We start from the raw sequence: 15801 nt of genomic DNA on the forward strand, positions 1-15801 counted from the left end.
TGTGAGATTATTCTAAAGAGAGTTTTTCTTCTTCTCGATCAATTAGAGTTTTTACTCTATTTTGATTCAACATATCATGTTTATTTTGAACAACCAGTAACCAAATTAACTCAAAATCATACATATATATTTCTGTTTAATTAGTTAATATACACATATTAACAATTATTAAGTAAATAATACTTAAGAGTAAGCACGCGATTAATTAAAACATGCTTGAAAATTAGGCCAGACAAGTGAATACAATTAAAACATGGTTTTTCGGGGGTGAATTGGTGCTTCTGTAACTTCTCCTCGGTTTCCAGTGTCGTTTAATGGTAGTTGGGTGGGTTACTTTGAGGGGAAGAAAGGGGTAAGACATGGTGACCCGTTGTCACCGTACCTCTTTATGATGGTGATGAATGCTCTCTCTTAACTATTGGACCTTGTTTCTCAGAATGGGGTATTTCGATTTCACCCCAAGTGTAGAAAGGTTAATTTTACTCACTTGTACGTTGCTGAAGACTTGCTCATTTTCTGTCATGGGTCTATTGAATTTGTTGTAGGGTTGTGAGTGTGTTGGATCAATTTTATGTGATGTCAGGGTTAAGACTTATTGATGCTAAAACAAAAATTTATGCTTGTGGTATGAATGATAATTTGTGTAATGCAATTCATGGGGTTACTGGGTTTTGGCAGGGTAAGCTTCCTGTTAGATACTTTGATGTGCCTTTGGTTACAAAAACGCTTATTGAGAGGGATTGCAGGCCCTTGTTGGACAAGATTAGGATGAAGATTAGGCAGTGGTTGCACAAGAATCTCAGTTATGGGAGCATGTTACAACTTGTGAAAGATGTTCTTTTTAGCATCTTCAACTTTTGGTGTAGGCAACTAGTTTTGCCAAAGGCTGTGATTCAAAAGGTTGTGCAGATATGTATGCGTTTTTTCTGGAAGGGTGATGACTCTCCTACGAAGGGTGTTCGGGTAAGTTGACATCATGTATGTCTTCTTAAGTTTGAGGGGGATTAGGGTTGAAAATTTTATTTTGTCGGAGTAAGATGTTTAGCTTGTTTCTGGTTAGTAATATTTTGGCTAATGACGATTCTCTTTAGGTTGCATGGATTAGTGAATATGTTTTTGAAGGGGATGATTATTGGCATGTTGAATGTAAGTCATTTTAATTGGATTATTAGAAAATTGTTAAAGTTAAGGGTTGTTGTAGGGAGTTTGTTTGGTTCTTATATGAATTGGACTTTGATCAATTGTAGTTGGATTTGGGACAAGTTGAGGGAACGAAGGGCTAGGGTGCAGTGGGAGAGACTGATTTGGTTTCCCTTGCACGTACCTAAGCACTCCATTATTGCTTGGATGGTTTTGTTGAACAGGTTGCCAACGAAGGATAGATTGGCTCGTATGGGGTTGATAAATGATGGTATGTGTTTGTTATGTGGTGAGGAATTGGAAACTAGAGAACATCTGTTTGTTGCTTGTTCATTTTCTTGTCGTTTTTAGGGTGACATTTTGCAGGCGTATAAACTACAGCATATGCGGTTGTTGTGTTGGGATGATTTTGTGCAGTGAGTTGTGAAGAGTTTAAAAGGGAAATCATTGATTGTTTGTGTTCTTAAGACAGTTTGGGTGGGTTTTTGTATAGTACTTGGGAATAACGGAATTATAGGCAATTTAGGGGGGAGTCCGCACAGTGAATGATATTGTGGCTGGTATAAAAGAAATTGTTAGTATAAAGTTGAGTAAATGTTGCATTGATCAAACGGATAGGGTAAATGTGTGGTTATGTGGGGAATGGGGGATCCATTGTTGATCTCTTCACTATAATTATTTACAGCTTTATTGTTACTTTGAATAATATACGAAGAAAATCTGCTTATAAAAAAATAAAAATTATAAGAGTAAATTCATCATTTTATAACATACTTGTTTTTGGATAAGTAGTTTTTATTACCCAAGTAAAAAGATTCAAAGTACAACAATCCTCCCAATTGGAAGAAAAACATAAGTACAAACACAAAGGTTAGTCAATATTTCAATAATTACAAATTCTGGAATTTACATAATTAAGTCTATTGAACTCCTTGTCTTTGATTTTGAATCGAACTAGCTCTTTTATAGACGTGAGGAGTTGATATGCTATTTGAAAATCATACTAAACAATGTCATGCAAAATCTCAACTCAATTGAAGCTTCGAATCAATAGAATTATAAAATATTAATTTCTAAGGACTAAATTATAAAATCTAATAAATTTTAATTCTTTATTCGCGCAAACATCTGTAATGTGTCTTGTTCCAGCTTTTATTAATCGTTGCCAGCTCAGTTCCCATCCAATTATCTAATTCAATACTTTAATCCTTTGGTCGTCGGAATCTACTCTTTCCCACGTCATTTCGATTTTAATTACAATTTTGAGATAATCATCCAACATGGATAGAGTTTTGATTGGTAAATATCAATCTCAAAAGCTAGCATTTATTCAAATAATTTTATCATTTATTGTTATTTGAAATTTAAATCCATTCTGATTTATTATTTAATAGCTAAATATGTTCTCTTAATTTAATTATAAAATGTTTCTTAAAGAGTTTTTTTTATCTTAATAAATCAATTTCTGTTATGATTTTTAGAATATCTTGAAATTTATATTGAAGTTTTAATTTTTTAATCTATAAAAAGTTAATCGATGAGAATGACAAAACACAAGACGTATAACCTTTGCTATTAAATTTATGAATTAATTATAAAACATTTTTAATTATTTTTTAGAAATATAAAAAATACTAGTTTATAAACCTAATGTGTTCTGTATTAGTGAAAAACTTATAAATTATTCATAGTATAAATAAAAATAATATTTCTGCCGTCCTATTATTTTTTATTCAAGATCGATTAATGATAATTATGTAAAAAGTTAATTTAATTACATATAAAATCATGTCATTTAAAAATGAGAGAAATGATAAAATTACCGTTAAAAAGTGATTGATAAATTTATTTTGATAAGATAATATAATAAATGATAAAAAGGAAATATAAATATTATTATTTGTAATTTTTTAATATTATATATTAAATGAATAAATTTAATGAGATGAAATGAATATTATTTTTATTTAAAAATGCATACTATTTATTTGATAGTAAAATTTTCCATAGATAACAACTCTAGAGTATATATAATTTACTTTCCTTTCCACTTTCCTTTTCATTTTCTGTCCTTCACTCCTAACGTAACGCTACTGAATTCTTTTTTCTAATCAATTAAACAAACAAACACTACACTCACAGTTCATTAGTTCCTTCCTTTCCCTTTCCTGTCGATAGTGAAAGAATCAGTGAAATTTGTTGGGTAAGATATGGCGATGCTACAGAGAAGAATCTTGAAGAGAACCTTAGAAGAAGCCAAAGCCAGATTCAACTTTAATTGTAACCGTATACGTTCTCCAGGCGCTTCCTTCTCCACGGTTACTTCTTCTTCTTCTTCCGCCGCCGCTGAAGCGCCCGACAATGTGCTACCTCAGCTTCCACCCTTCGATTACCAACCGAAACCGTACAATGGACCGTCGGCCGATGAAGTCCTTGCGAAGCGGAAGAAGTTCTTAGGCCCCTCTCTCTTCTACTACTACCAAAAGCCGGTACATGATTTTTTATTTTCTTTTTACTTTTCAGTGCTTAAAGTTTCTTTTTCCTGTTTCGTACATCTATAATTACTTATTTTTTAAACCAAAAATTGCGTTCAGTTGAATATTGTTGAAGGAAAAATGCAATATCTGTTTGATGAAAGCGGAAGGAGATATTTGGATGCATTTGCTGGAATCGTAACGGTGTCGTGTGGTCATTGCCATCCGGAGATTCTGAATGCAATAGTAGAGCAAAGTAAGCTTCTCCAGCATGCTACCACAATTTATCTCCATCATGCGATTGCTGATTTTGCTGAAGTTTTAGCTTCCAAAATGCCTGGAAATCTCAAGGTTAATTTTGTGTTCCTTAGCTGAATTTTCGTTTTTTCATTTTTCAAATGTTTTTTATTATTTTATTTTCTATTCTGGTGAAGCACTATTAGATTCTTAATATTTCTTTCTTGTTTGTTTAAAGAAAATTTTGGATTAAAGAAAAAACGAAAAAGAGGCAGCTATAACAAATTCATAATTTTTCAGTAATGTGAAAGTATTATGTTGAAGTCGTTTGATCATTTTAATTAAAATTTGTGTGCTTGTTCATTCTTTTATTATTATTTTTATTATTAATAATAAATTTATGAAAAAACACAAGAAGCTAAAAGAATGATTATGAATTTTTTTTCATAGTTTTAGGTGAAGCAATATACCAATTCAACCACCGTTATTTATAAAATTGTTTATCATTATAAAGAAAACATAGAATGTTTGGCTATTGGTATTCATGGGGGAGATAACTGGAAAAGAAAGGCTTGGTTAATTGATTACGAAATTATGTCTCGGGATGAATTGTTCTATCAAACCTTCTTTTCAGGTTGTATATTTCGTGAATTCTGGGAGTGAGGCGAACGAGTTAGCCATGCTGATGGCCAGACTATACACCGGTAGTCTTGGTATGATTTCCTTGAGAAATGCATACCACGGTGGAAGTTCTAATACCATTGGACTCACTGCGTTAAACACATGGAAGTACCCAATACCAGAGGTTTGGATACTTATCATGTTGCAGTATTTCTTATATACATTTCTTGGCATTGTATTACAAATTCATGTTTAAGTTCTGTTTCTGCAGCCATTGACATTAAACTTTTTAAACTTGAAGTGGTGTGCTGTCATTCAAATAATTAAATAACTTTGATGTTCCTCTTTTCTAATTGCTTGTTAGCTCAATATGTAGTTGAACAATGGATTTGATATGCAGTTTTAGAGGATATTATAAGATAAGAATGTGGATAGGATTAGATGATTTAATCTTATCTCATATTTGGTGCATGCGAAACTTAGATGTTATATTTGTCATCGCATGATATGTTTGTTGCAAGTATGATAAAGGGGCAAATTTTGCTACCTGTCGAAGTTGCTCCTTTTTATTATTGTATACATTGCATTTTTTTGAGAAAGGAAAACACTATTTTAATGTTTATAGGAAACAGTGAAGCAATGTTTTGGGTTCCAGCTCACAATCTTATCCCATGGGAGTGGAATAATTGTTTTTATTATTGGATAGTACTACGTGCACTAAAATATTTCTCTAAAATGATGCTCTCACATATATCTATTTCTTTATTCTAAGGGAGGCGAAAAGTATCAAAATTGTTCTTGGTCTATAATAGAGAATGTTGCAATGCATGTATTAAATGAATGTGTCAACTGTGTGTATTAGATGAGTGTATACAGCCTTATCCTTATATTTATCCTGTGCTTTTCATCAACAATGTACTTGCCTTAGTTTCCAGGCCTTGAACTTGTATCTGAGACTTTATCTTAATAATTTTAGCTGTGCAACCATTATAAATTCCCTTTCAACTATATACTAGTTCTTTGATGATTTGTTTTGAATTCATTATGACTTGGATTATGTGTAACAAGGATGTCATTTTTTAGATGACATCGAAAAAATTGGTACGAGGACATTGGTGTAGGTTTGCAATGTTAGGAAGGCCAAATTCTTCATGCACAGTAGTAGGTAGGGGTGTAACTGGGTATTATGAACTCAAATTATAGGAAGTTTGAGCTTGATTTGGAATCTAAGGTTTGAAGTTCAACTAGGGCTAGATTGTGTTTCATTTCTAAAGTTCAAATTTGATTTGAGCGATATGATCATTCAAACTAATATGCTTATTTCCAAATGTTGTAATGGCATGTGACAGGGTGAAATCCATCACGTCATGAATCCAGATCCTTTTCGTGGAGCCTTTGGCTCTGATGCTACTAGTTATGCCAAAGAAGTACAAGATCACATCGAGTATGGTACTTCAGGAAAAGTTGCTGGGTTTATAGCAGAAACCATTCAGGTTAAATTGATAATCATCTCCTTTAAGTATTTTTTATTTTTTTCACAACAAAACTGGGTTCTGAAGAATTGAAATTATTTTTAACATTAGGGAGTTGGAGGAGCAGTTGAACTAGCCCCAGGATATTTGAAACAGGTTTATGACATCGTTCGCAAGGCTGGTGGTGTCTGCATTGCAGATGAGGTACAAACAGGATTTGGTCGCACAGGAAGCCATTATTGGGGTTTCGAGACTCAAGGGGTCATTCCCGACGTAGTTACCATGGCAAAGGTCTTTAGTCATCAAACTTTGTTACTTACACTAAATTCTCTGAACATTGGAACTTAAATGCTCATTTAGTTTGGCTATATCTTCTGATATTGCTATTAGAATTGGTAGCATCCTGTTACGTAACATGTCATGTTTGACAGGGTATTGGCAATGGATTACCATTAGGGGCAGTGGTGACAACACCAGAAATAGCAAGTGTGATGGCTCAAAAAATTCAGTTTAACACTTTTGGTGGAAATCCTGTATGTTCTGCTGGTGGACTTGCAGTGCTCAGAGTTATAGACAAGGAGAAGCGTCAAGCACATTGTGCTGATGTCGGTTCTCACTTGATTGGACGCTTGAGATCTTTACAGGACAAACATGATAGTAATTATTCTACAACTTGGCACTTTTAAATCCCCTTTGCTTTGCATCATTTCTAAATACAGTATTATTGGCAATTTCACCAACATTTCTTTTGCAATTTTAAATTGCATTGAACAGAAAATTGTTCAGTTCTTGGACACTAGGAATTGAATTAAAATGGTCCTTTGTGGTTTAACGAAAGTGGTTTTTGGTCTTCGAGTTTATTTTTGTTCGTGTTCTTTTCCAATGTGAAGTTAGTGCTATCAAGTAAATTGAGTTCACAATTTTTTACTAATTCCCCCCTTTTCAGTTATTGGAGATGTCAGAGGCAGGGGATTAATGGTGGGTGTAGAAATCGTTACTGACAGGAAGGAGAAGACACCGGCCAAGGCAGAAACTGCCATCCTGTTTGAGAAAATGAGAGGTATTAAGGAATAACTTCTAAAATAGAAAATTAGAAAACAAAGGCATTTTATATTACAACCCCGTGTTGCCACACAGAAGGGACATAGGAATGTATTAGATGATCCAACCAACCTGTTCAAGCCTATAGGATGATAAGCTTATAGGCTTTCTCTTGCTTCACCATTTAGATATGTATGCTAACTGTTCTCTTTTCTGATTGAAGAACTCGGAGTTTTACTTGGGAAAGGTGGACTACACGGAAATGTTTTCAGAATAAAGCCGCCGATGTGTTTCACCAAAGATGATGCTGGTACTTCTTTCTCTTATTCTATTTATTTTATTGCCAAACTCAACAAATAGTTTTCCGACAGGGGCCGTCACTCAACAAATAGGTTTCCAATAGGGGTATGGTCAAAACCGAGCCGAGTTCGAGCTTGATTTGAAATTTGGAACGCAAAGCTAAACCATGTTTCACTTTTAAAGCTTGAGCTCGGTTTAGGAAAAAACATCAAATTACTTTTGTCCAATTAAGATCAATTAATCTCATTTTCCCAATATAAAGTGAACCATATTTTCATACTTGATTTCAATATAGTTACATGTTATTTTGTATTTGTGCAGATTTTCTTGTTGATGCTTTGGATTATGCAATGTCAAAGTTGTGAGCAAAGACGCTTATGTAACTTCTCGATCCTTAGGCATCTAAGTTAAAGCGTGTTCTTCTGTTTAAAAATAATACTCATAATTAAACTGCATTTTCTTTGCATTTGGATGTCTCAAAGGATCATTAATTCAAGCATAATTATCTTCTATATTTCTCTGTATTCAGATTTGTTGATTCGATTCTCGTTCTTTCTCGATGAGCTAGTCATTGTAGTTATAGGTGACAAACGGAAAGGTTGTGGGTATGCGTTTGGGTTCGGGTTTGATTTCGATGTGCAAGCAAAATAGTTGCTTGTAAATCAATATTCAACGCCCAACGTTATTCCATAAACGAAGCAATGAAATTGCTCATGAATTTAATCACAACCGTCTAATAAAATTACAAATTACAGCTCTAGAAGATCAATATGCAGAAAGTGCATAGAAAAATAGAGAGATGCCGACGAAGCCGACTATACAAGATGCCAGAGCTGGAGGATTTCTTGTCTTGACGCCGGGGAGCCACTGGAGCAAGCTTTGGTAACATAATGTGAATATTCCAAAAGATGAGCAACCTTCACAATTATGCATTCGCCATGTTTATCATGCAACTTTCTCGATTTTGTTATTGTGATTCGAGATACGTGTCAAATACACATTCATTATGAGTATACTCAACTTTTTTGAGTTTTTATTTTATATATTTTAGTAGATCATATCTTTCATATTCGGATCTTATAAAAATGAAGAGTCCGAATAACATAATATATAACTCAAATGTAGATCTTATATTTATATCTTTCAAGAGTACATGTAATGCACTACACATCAGTGAAAATTGATTAAATAAGCACTTTCCCCTATGTTAAATAAACTACTCATATGTACAACATCTCAGATCTCTGTTCTGCTTCAAAAAAAAATGTAGGCAATTATGTTCATAACGACATTTGCCAAGAGACGCCTTCGTTTGAAGGAACACGGTTGTTGCAGCGATATCAAACATCCTGTATGCAGGATCCTCAACTGTTTGAAGCTATGCAGGTTAACGAGGGCTAGTAGACCATAGTGTGCTCAAAGCTCGAAGACGTTCAAAGTATTCGCCCAAAGCAAGTAAGCCTCGTGCTGTCTGGCGAATTGTTAGGATTCGAGACATCTGCTGCAGCGTTTCCTGCCGAATGTGGTCTGCCTGCAAAAGAAAACACCAGTTTCAGATACGGATGTGTGACTGAACATGGATATGTCGATTCTTTTACAAGTTATATATATATATATATATATATATATATATATATATATATATGAGTCCTTGAAGAATTACATCCTCGTATCCATGTCTAAATATGTGTCAAACACGAGTATTTTAAGAAACATAAAAAATTGGAGCACCACAACAATAAACTCAATAAATTGAAGAGGGTCAGATGTGGTTATCAGACACTAGTACTTCAAACAGTGTACTTCAACAGAAATTACAAGTCTGGAACATGGGATGAGGCAATTGTTTACCTGGTTCACAAAGCCGACTAGAGCTTCTACCTTCTCAATTGCACTATTCACCTGAGAACTGTAACTACCTTCTCCCAGCTGACCATCCGCCACAGTCACCGACACGATTTCCCGCAGTTTCTCCATGCCTAGTGAAAGCGCATCTTCAGCTTGCTGACATGATTGTTTCAAGTTACAGACCTCAAAGAATTGTTGTTCTGTCAAGGAATCCAGCTGAGGCAAGAGCACCTATAAAATCAACATAACAAACAAATATTACTCAACATTTAACAATAGAACTTGGACCAGAATTCCAATGAAAGTTGCAAGAAATCTACAATACTTAGACTCAAGCATGAATTTTGAATCTAGATATGTATCAGACACAGATATATTAACCTTTTTCTTGAATTCAGGTGTGTCCGATACGGGTATGTGTAAGATGATAATATCTTCAGTATTTTTAAGTTTTGATGTATTCAGAGGATTATCAGAGGGTTATATGCCCATGCTCATTTTGGAACAGGCTTCATACACGGGTACCAAATACAGATATACTAAGGCAAAATAAAAAAGTCGATATGAATCACCTTAAGAAGTTCTGAAGGGCGAAACCCTCCAATCCACGAGAAAAATTGCTCAGCCGATGTTTTCCACATGCCAGACATGACATAGAAAACATCAGCCTTTGCAGCAGTTGATTTAATGCGAAAAAGTTTAGAATAATGATTCATGCCGGTTTCCACAAGCATTCGAAGATCTGCATCACTTATATGGGCATTCAAAGCAGTCCTCAGAGCACATATTTGTTTGCTTTGTTCGTCCATCCAATGTCCGTATTCTGTATCAAATTCAACAATCCCTGCAGAATCCCCAAAATGAAAGTTGTCATTAAAAAACATAAAAGAACAGAGATTCACTTGAAATTAGAAGGAAAAAAAAGAACCATATATAACACAATATCAACTGCATGAAAGTGACATCAGATTCGGGTGAAACATCAATCTACCACAAAAAATAAAAGCAAGAAATTTTAGTCTCAAAATACAAGCATTCATACAGTCTGAAATGTCACACAAACTGAGACAACTTATGTTGGTCTAACTTTTTGTTTCTCTTGGAAGTATTCATATTTGGTATTTATGTGCGCAACATATTTCAACATGAGTATAAATGAGGATATGACCCTCAGAAGACTTCAAATTCGTCGAGAAACTTAAGAAATAGTTGAACAAACTTTTATCAAGCACATACTATATCCGACAATCATACCCGAGCCCAAGTATAACATAGTAAACAACTAATATTAGAGTTCACAAGTGATAACAATAACTATCAGTGTATTTACAAACAAACCTGAGTTTGATGGTGCAGAGAATCCAAGATGACCACCTACTAACCCACCACCCATATAAACACCCTGCAATTTTAAGATTTTATTGCTTAAAATGGCTTTAAACATTTTTTAAAATGAAAAAAAATGGGATTGATATTAATCTCATTCAGAACCTGTTGCTTCGTTTGTGCAAGCTCTTGCTCCAATTGAATCAGCTTTAAACGACTATTTTCTAACTGTTGAACATAAGCCTGAAATACAATGTTATATGAAGTTGATTAAAACAATTCGCATGTGGTCTTGTGGCCTATCTGTTGCTATTCATTACCATATCTTATCTTACCTTTTTCCGCAATCGGCTTTTACGAGCAGCCTCACGGTTTTGCGCAAGCCGTCTTTGTATCTAAAGATATTTACAGTGAAATGCACAAAGAGATTAGACCCTTTATTAAAGGTAAACAAATAATCTACAAACATACAAAATTTAGACACATTGCAGCTAAATCATAATGATTTGGAAATAAAGACAATAATGGTGTGCATGCATATTTCTTCTTCCTTACATTAAAAGAATTATTTCACTCTGTTCCTAAATCAATTTATCTTCATTAATTTTCACGAATTTAGCAGGAAAGATAAGCTTAATTTGCACAAGTGAAATTATCTGGGCTTTAATCTACTTATTTCATGTAGTTAACTTCAAGAAGAAACATCTACGATATATACAATACATTTTCCTTACCTGCAAACTATTACTTTGCCTGAAATTTCGACCTTCATATGATAAAGGAAAAAGGAATGGAACCTAGAAGTCTAGAACTGGAAGTAGTACCATCTTTTCAAATTCCAAGATAGAATATCATTTATGTGACTTGGACTCGTGTGTGAGTGTCGGAAATGGGCATGTGTCCAACACGGATATGATCAATCCATCCCATAACTATGTTCAGATACGTGTCGAACACGATACTTTAAGAAAAATAAAGAGTCAAAGCAACATAGTTTCAACAAACCAATAGATACAATATATCTAACACCATACAGCATGTGATCCAGGACAATACTTTATCCAGTAAAACGTGAAAACAAATGAAGAACCAGCACCATGTACCATTCAAAATTTACCTTCTCAACAGGTTTAGTGGCTTCTTGATCATACTTGATAGAAGGTGCAAGCATTTCATGTGAAGTAGTTTCAGACTAAATTCAAATAACAAAGGTTACTTATGACCAAAATCAGATAAACGAATAATCAAAGAACAAAATGTCTGGAACTCGCACCGTGTTCGGTATCTTGTTATCCATTTCGACAAACATTGATACAGATGCATGCAGATTGCTTTCCGCATCAAAATTTTCTCCCCACATGCCAATCTGTTGGATAGGATCATAGATATCCATCCTTCTTGAAGATACGAACTGAGATTCCATGCTTCTTGAATCGAAAATGGAGGCAGCTTTGGTACAAGTTGAAGTCAAAATGGAGTCTGAAAGGAACAACGCATGAACATGTATGAGCATTACTCCACGAGTACAATGGACAGGCATTATAGAAAACATATGGTAAGCAACAGAGAAGATGATTACAAAATTTAATAGATAAGCCTTTCACAATACTAAAAACGACAAATATGAACAAACAAAAGGAATCTGGAAAAATTCATATACTGATTTCTTTTAAGAAATTTAACCAGCCTCAGTGAACTCTCAAACAAATCCGACATGAAACGTCACTAAAAGAATTAATGAAATCAATAAGAGTGAATTCGTTCTGCCATGGAACTCAAATAAGCATGGAATTAAAGAATTTTGATCTGCTAACTACCAAGAAAATGAAATCAAAAGAATTGTTTCCATCTAAAATTTGATCTATGGTGACATTGGCATCGACAATGAATGAACAGTGAAAAAACGATCACAGATACTCTATCTGACTTCACAAGCTCATATTGTTTACAGTTACATGGAAGAGCAATAAATGAATCAAAATCAACTTGAATTTCGTGGTTTACAAAAAAACATGGTTTATTTGTATCCAAGTGTGAAAATAAGATTGAAAACTCAATCATTACATTATTTTCATATCATTATCGTCCAGCTAGCTCAGTCTTAAGCCGTCCATTCTTCCCATCGCTTTCATGGTAGACTTATTTGCTATGTTTTTAAGTATCCGATACATGCATGTGTACTAATCTTTTTTCTAAGAGCACAAATCGTTTAACAAAACTTGCAGGGAGGGAAAAAGCTTCTTCCGATACAGATGAATTAAAAACAAATCCAGAAAAAAGCTATTAATCTGGATGAGAAGATTTGAAAACATGAAATTCAAAGAAACAAATATTAATAGAAAATCAAAGGAACAAAATAAATAAGATTATGATGGTAATTAAGCTGTTTTCACCTCCGAATAAAATTCCAAACAATTCAGAATTAATCAAATCAGCCAAAAAATAAAAGACTTACAATGGACTGAAGGAGGAAAAAATGGAAAGCCAGCCAAACACTAGTTTCAACTGAAAATCCATTATCTTAGCTCCAAAAAAGACTTTGTTATGAGGAAGACAAAAATAACAGAGATTACTTTTTTTTCCCTCATAAAATAGTAAAAAAAACGAATATATGGAAAGGAAGACTCATTGTTTTCATTCAAATAAGCTTTCGAGTATTATGTTTTGTATTGTTTCTCCTCCAACTTTCCCGGCAACCAAACACCTACCAAACAAGTAAAAAGGAAGAGAAAAAATAACAAACGAACCTTTAAGCAAGTGTCCTTAGAACAAGTTTCCCGCTAAAATTTGAGCCCCAGAACCAGCAAAAAAAAAAAAAAAAAGGAAGAAGAAGAAGGAAACTCCTGTTGAACACCAATGAGCACTTGCTTCTTCTTCCCTGCGAAACCCCACAGTCGCATAATGTTCAAACACAAATGCTGCCGGCAATCCAATCACCCTTCAAACTGATCGCATCTTTTCTCCTTAATTTTTATTTTATTTTATTATTACTGTAATGCGATCCGACAGAGTTGGAGTTTGACTTAAAATTTTAATATTCACTACACATTTTGGATTGCATTGAATTTTATTTTCAAAATTTTAGCTTAATTGAAAATAAAAAAAATGAATTATTTGATTTTACTGGACTCTTCTTTCAACAGTGATTAAAAATATTTTTTTTATCAAATATTAAAATACTTGAATTTGATTTGTTAAATAATTTAAAATCAACTCAAATTTTATGAAAATGAATTTTATATTATATTTTTATCAAATTTAAATAGCATAAGGATAAGATTTAGGGTAAAATACAACAGTATCTAAATATTAGTAAGACTATAAATGGATTATTGAATTTTAGAAAGTTATCACTAATTTTTAGATACAAACAAATCATTCAATTTATCGATCATAATAATTGAGTCACTTAATTTATCAATTACTATAATTAGATCACTCAATTGTAAAGAAAAAGTTAACGCTTGATTCGCAATTAACGACAACGTTACATGTGTGTAACAATCAATAGTTGAATGATCTGTTTATAGGTTTTTGAAATTTTGTGACTCATTTATAATCTTAATTAATAATTGAGTAACCTATTAGATATTTTACCCTAAAATTTTCTCCTTTACACTACGAATTTTACCGGATTCTCTTGTATGCCAATATTCAATATTCTCTCCCATACCTACCTTTTAAATTATTAAGTATTATAGTTGTCTTTTAAGTTATCTTAAGCTACACTTACTTATACAATAATGACTGATTAACCATTTTATGAAAGAATTTAAAATTATATGTTTCTTCTCAATAAAAAATAGTTATTAATTACTTTTCTCAGAAATAAATAATTAAATTGTCATATTTCCACTATGCTGCTTATTATATTATCCGACACACCTGTCCTCCTTTTAACCTACGCACACCTTTCTTGCGTGTTCCTCACGTCAGTTTACGGCGAACTATTTTGGCCCTCTCTTCTGTTTCATCCCTTCACTTCATGCTCTTAAACAGCGCTTGAGCCTCATTCTCTCCATTTTCCTATATATATATATATATATATATATATTCGTAACTATAATTTTAAGATTTTTCTGTTAACATTAGACTTAGTTAAAAAGTTCACATATAATTTATATAATATTAAATTATGTTATTGGAATAGGTAATATCGTGATGATTTTTATTTATTTATTTATTTTTGATTTGGATGATAACTCGCATATAATGGTTTAGTGGGTTCGGTGAAAATTAGTGAAGTAGAGAGGTTCAACCAGAGAGAAAGAGAACTGGTGAGAGGGAGAGAATCCCCTTCTTCATACTTGCATGATACTTTTATATATATAGAGAAAATACTTTCAGTGACCAAAAATTTTAGATAATATACGATTTTGACCAATTTTTTTTGGATTTGCGAAAATGACCAACAAAATCGCAATGCGATCTCTAATTCGCATTGCGATCTCCACTAGCGCAAATTCGCGTTGCGATTTTTCATTTCGCGTTGTGATTTTCCAGTTCGCGTTGCGATAGTTGAAAATCGCGTTGCGATTTTCCATTTCGCGTTGCGATTTTCCATTTCATGTTGCGATTTTCCATTTCGCGTTGCGATAGTCTACAGTTGTCGTTGCGATTTTCCAAATTCGTTGCGATAGTCTACAGTTGTCGTTGCGATTTTCCAAATTCGTTGCGATAGTTAAGTATTACCACGACCACGACCACGACCCGAGACGAGACGGACGGCGGCGGCGGCGGCGCGCGAGAGTCCCCCTTGTTCTCTATCACTCAATAAGGAAGTGAGAAAGCCAAGCCTTAAATACTATTCTCAATAGTGTTTCCAATACTATGTGGGATTTGAGCATTACCAACACTTGTTCCCAATACTATGTGTGATTGAGCCTTAAATAGTGATATTATTTTTGAATGTTTTGCTTAAAATTGCAATAATCGCGATTGATTGTAGATTGACTTTTAATTATGACATATTTAATCGTATAATACTAATGCAATTGGTTGCTAATTCAGTTGTTTTAAGGTGCACGATTGTTAATTGTTTCCTGAATAATCACATTGTATTGGAAACAAGTGTTGGTAATGCTCAATCCCACATAGTATTGGAAATACTATTGGGAATGATATTTAAGGCGTGGCTTTCACACTTCCTTGTTGAGTGATAGAGAACAATGGGGACTATCGCGCGCCGCCGCCGTTTGTCTCGGGTCGGGTCGGGTCGTGGTCGTGGTCGTGGTCGTGGTAATACGTGTCTTCGACACGTCTGCGCGGATACTATCTTTTTAGAGAAAATTCTTAAGAAACAAAATCTTTTTTTTCACTATCGCAACGAATTTGGAAAATCG

At 33.7% G+C, this 15801-nt stretch overlaps 2 protein-coding genes across 2 annotated transcripts; one reads left to right on the plus strand and one right to left on the minus strand.

Annotated features, from left to right (window-relative positions):
* Nucleotides 1–3230: 3230 nt before the first annotated feature.
* On the plus strand, nucleotides 3231–7651 carry LOC120159780 (alanine--glyoxylate aminotransferase 2 homolog 1, mitochondrial-like). The gene is made up of 9 exons (XM_039170333.1): nucleotides 3231–3629; nucleotides 3735–3965; nucleotides 4486–4656; nucleotides 5822–5965; nucleotides 6056–6235; nucleotides 6376–6601; nucleotides 6891–7004; nucleotides 7209–7295; nucleotides 7607–7651. Exons 1-9 carry the CDS (start codon nucleotides 3351–3353, stop codon nucleotides 7648–7650), a joined length of 1476 nt encoding a protein of 491 aa, XP_039026264.1. The 5' UTR covers nucleotides 3231–3350; the 3' UTR covers nucleotide 7651.
* Nucleotides 7652–8432: 781 nt separating this feature from the next.
* LOC120159654 (transcription factor TGA1-like) lies at nucleotides 8433–13318 on the minus strand. The gene is made up of 9 exons (XM_039170224.1): nucleotides 13207–13318; nucleotides 11733–11938; nucleotides 11577–11651; nucleotides 10795–10854; nucleotides 10625–10702; nucleotides 10472–10535; nucleotides 9706–9977; nucleotides 9137–9364; nucleotides 8433–8816 (listed from the first exon to the last, which is right to left on the minus strand). The coding sequence occupies exons 2-9, from the start codon at nucleotides 11880–11882 to the stop codon at nucleotides 8673–8675; spliced, it is 1071 nt and encodes a 356-aa protein (XP_039026155.1). The 5' UTR covers nucleotides 11883–11938; nucleotides 13207–13318; the 3' UTR covers nucleotides 8433–8672.
* Between the last annotated feature and the right edge of the window lie 2483 nt (nucleotides 13319–15801).

This window comes from Hibiscus syriacus, unplaced genomic scaffold (genome assembly GCF_006381635.1).
Source record: "Hibiscus syriacus cultivar Baekdansim isolate YM2019G1 unplaced genomic scaffold, ASM638163v2 tig00111372_pilon, whole genome shotgun sequence".
NCBI classification, from domain to species: Eukaryota; Viridiplantae; Streptophyta; class Magnoliopsida; order Malvales; family Malvaceae; genus Hibiscus; species Hibiscus syriacus.

Excerpts from the sequence above, each read along its gene's own strand:
- LOC120159780 (XM_039170333.1), top strand. The coding sequence starts at position 3,351 with ATGGCGATGCTACAGAGAAGAATCTTGAAGAGAACCTTAGAAGAAGCC. Across the intron at positions 3,966-4,485 it reads AAATGCCTGGAAATCTCAAG|GTTGTATATTTCGTGAATTC; the intron begins GTTAATTTTGTG and ends CCTTCTTTTCAG. Across the intron at positions 4,657-5,821 it reads GGAAGTACCCAATACCAGAG|GGTGAAATCCATCACGTCAT; the intron begins GTTTGGATACTT and ends GGCATGTGACAG.
- LOC120159654 (XM_039170224.1), bottom strand. The coding sequence starts at position 11,882 with ATGGAATCTCAGTTCGTATCTTCAAGAAGGATGGATATCTATGATCCT. Across the intron at positions 10,855-11,576 it reads CCACTAAACCTGTTGAGAAG|ATACAAAGACGGCTTGCGCA; the intron begins GTAAATTTTGAA and ends AAATATCTTTAG. Across the intron at positions 8,817-9,136 it reads TAGTCGGCTTTGTGAACCAG|GCAGACCACATTCGGCAGGA; the intron begins GTAAACAATTGC and ends TTTCTTTTGCAG.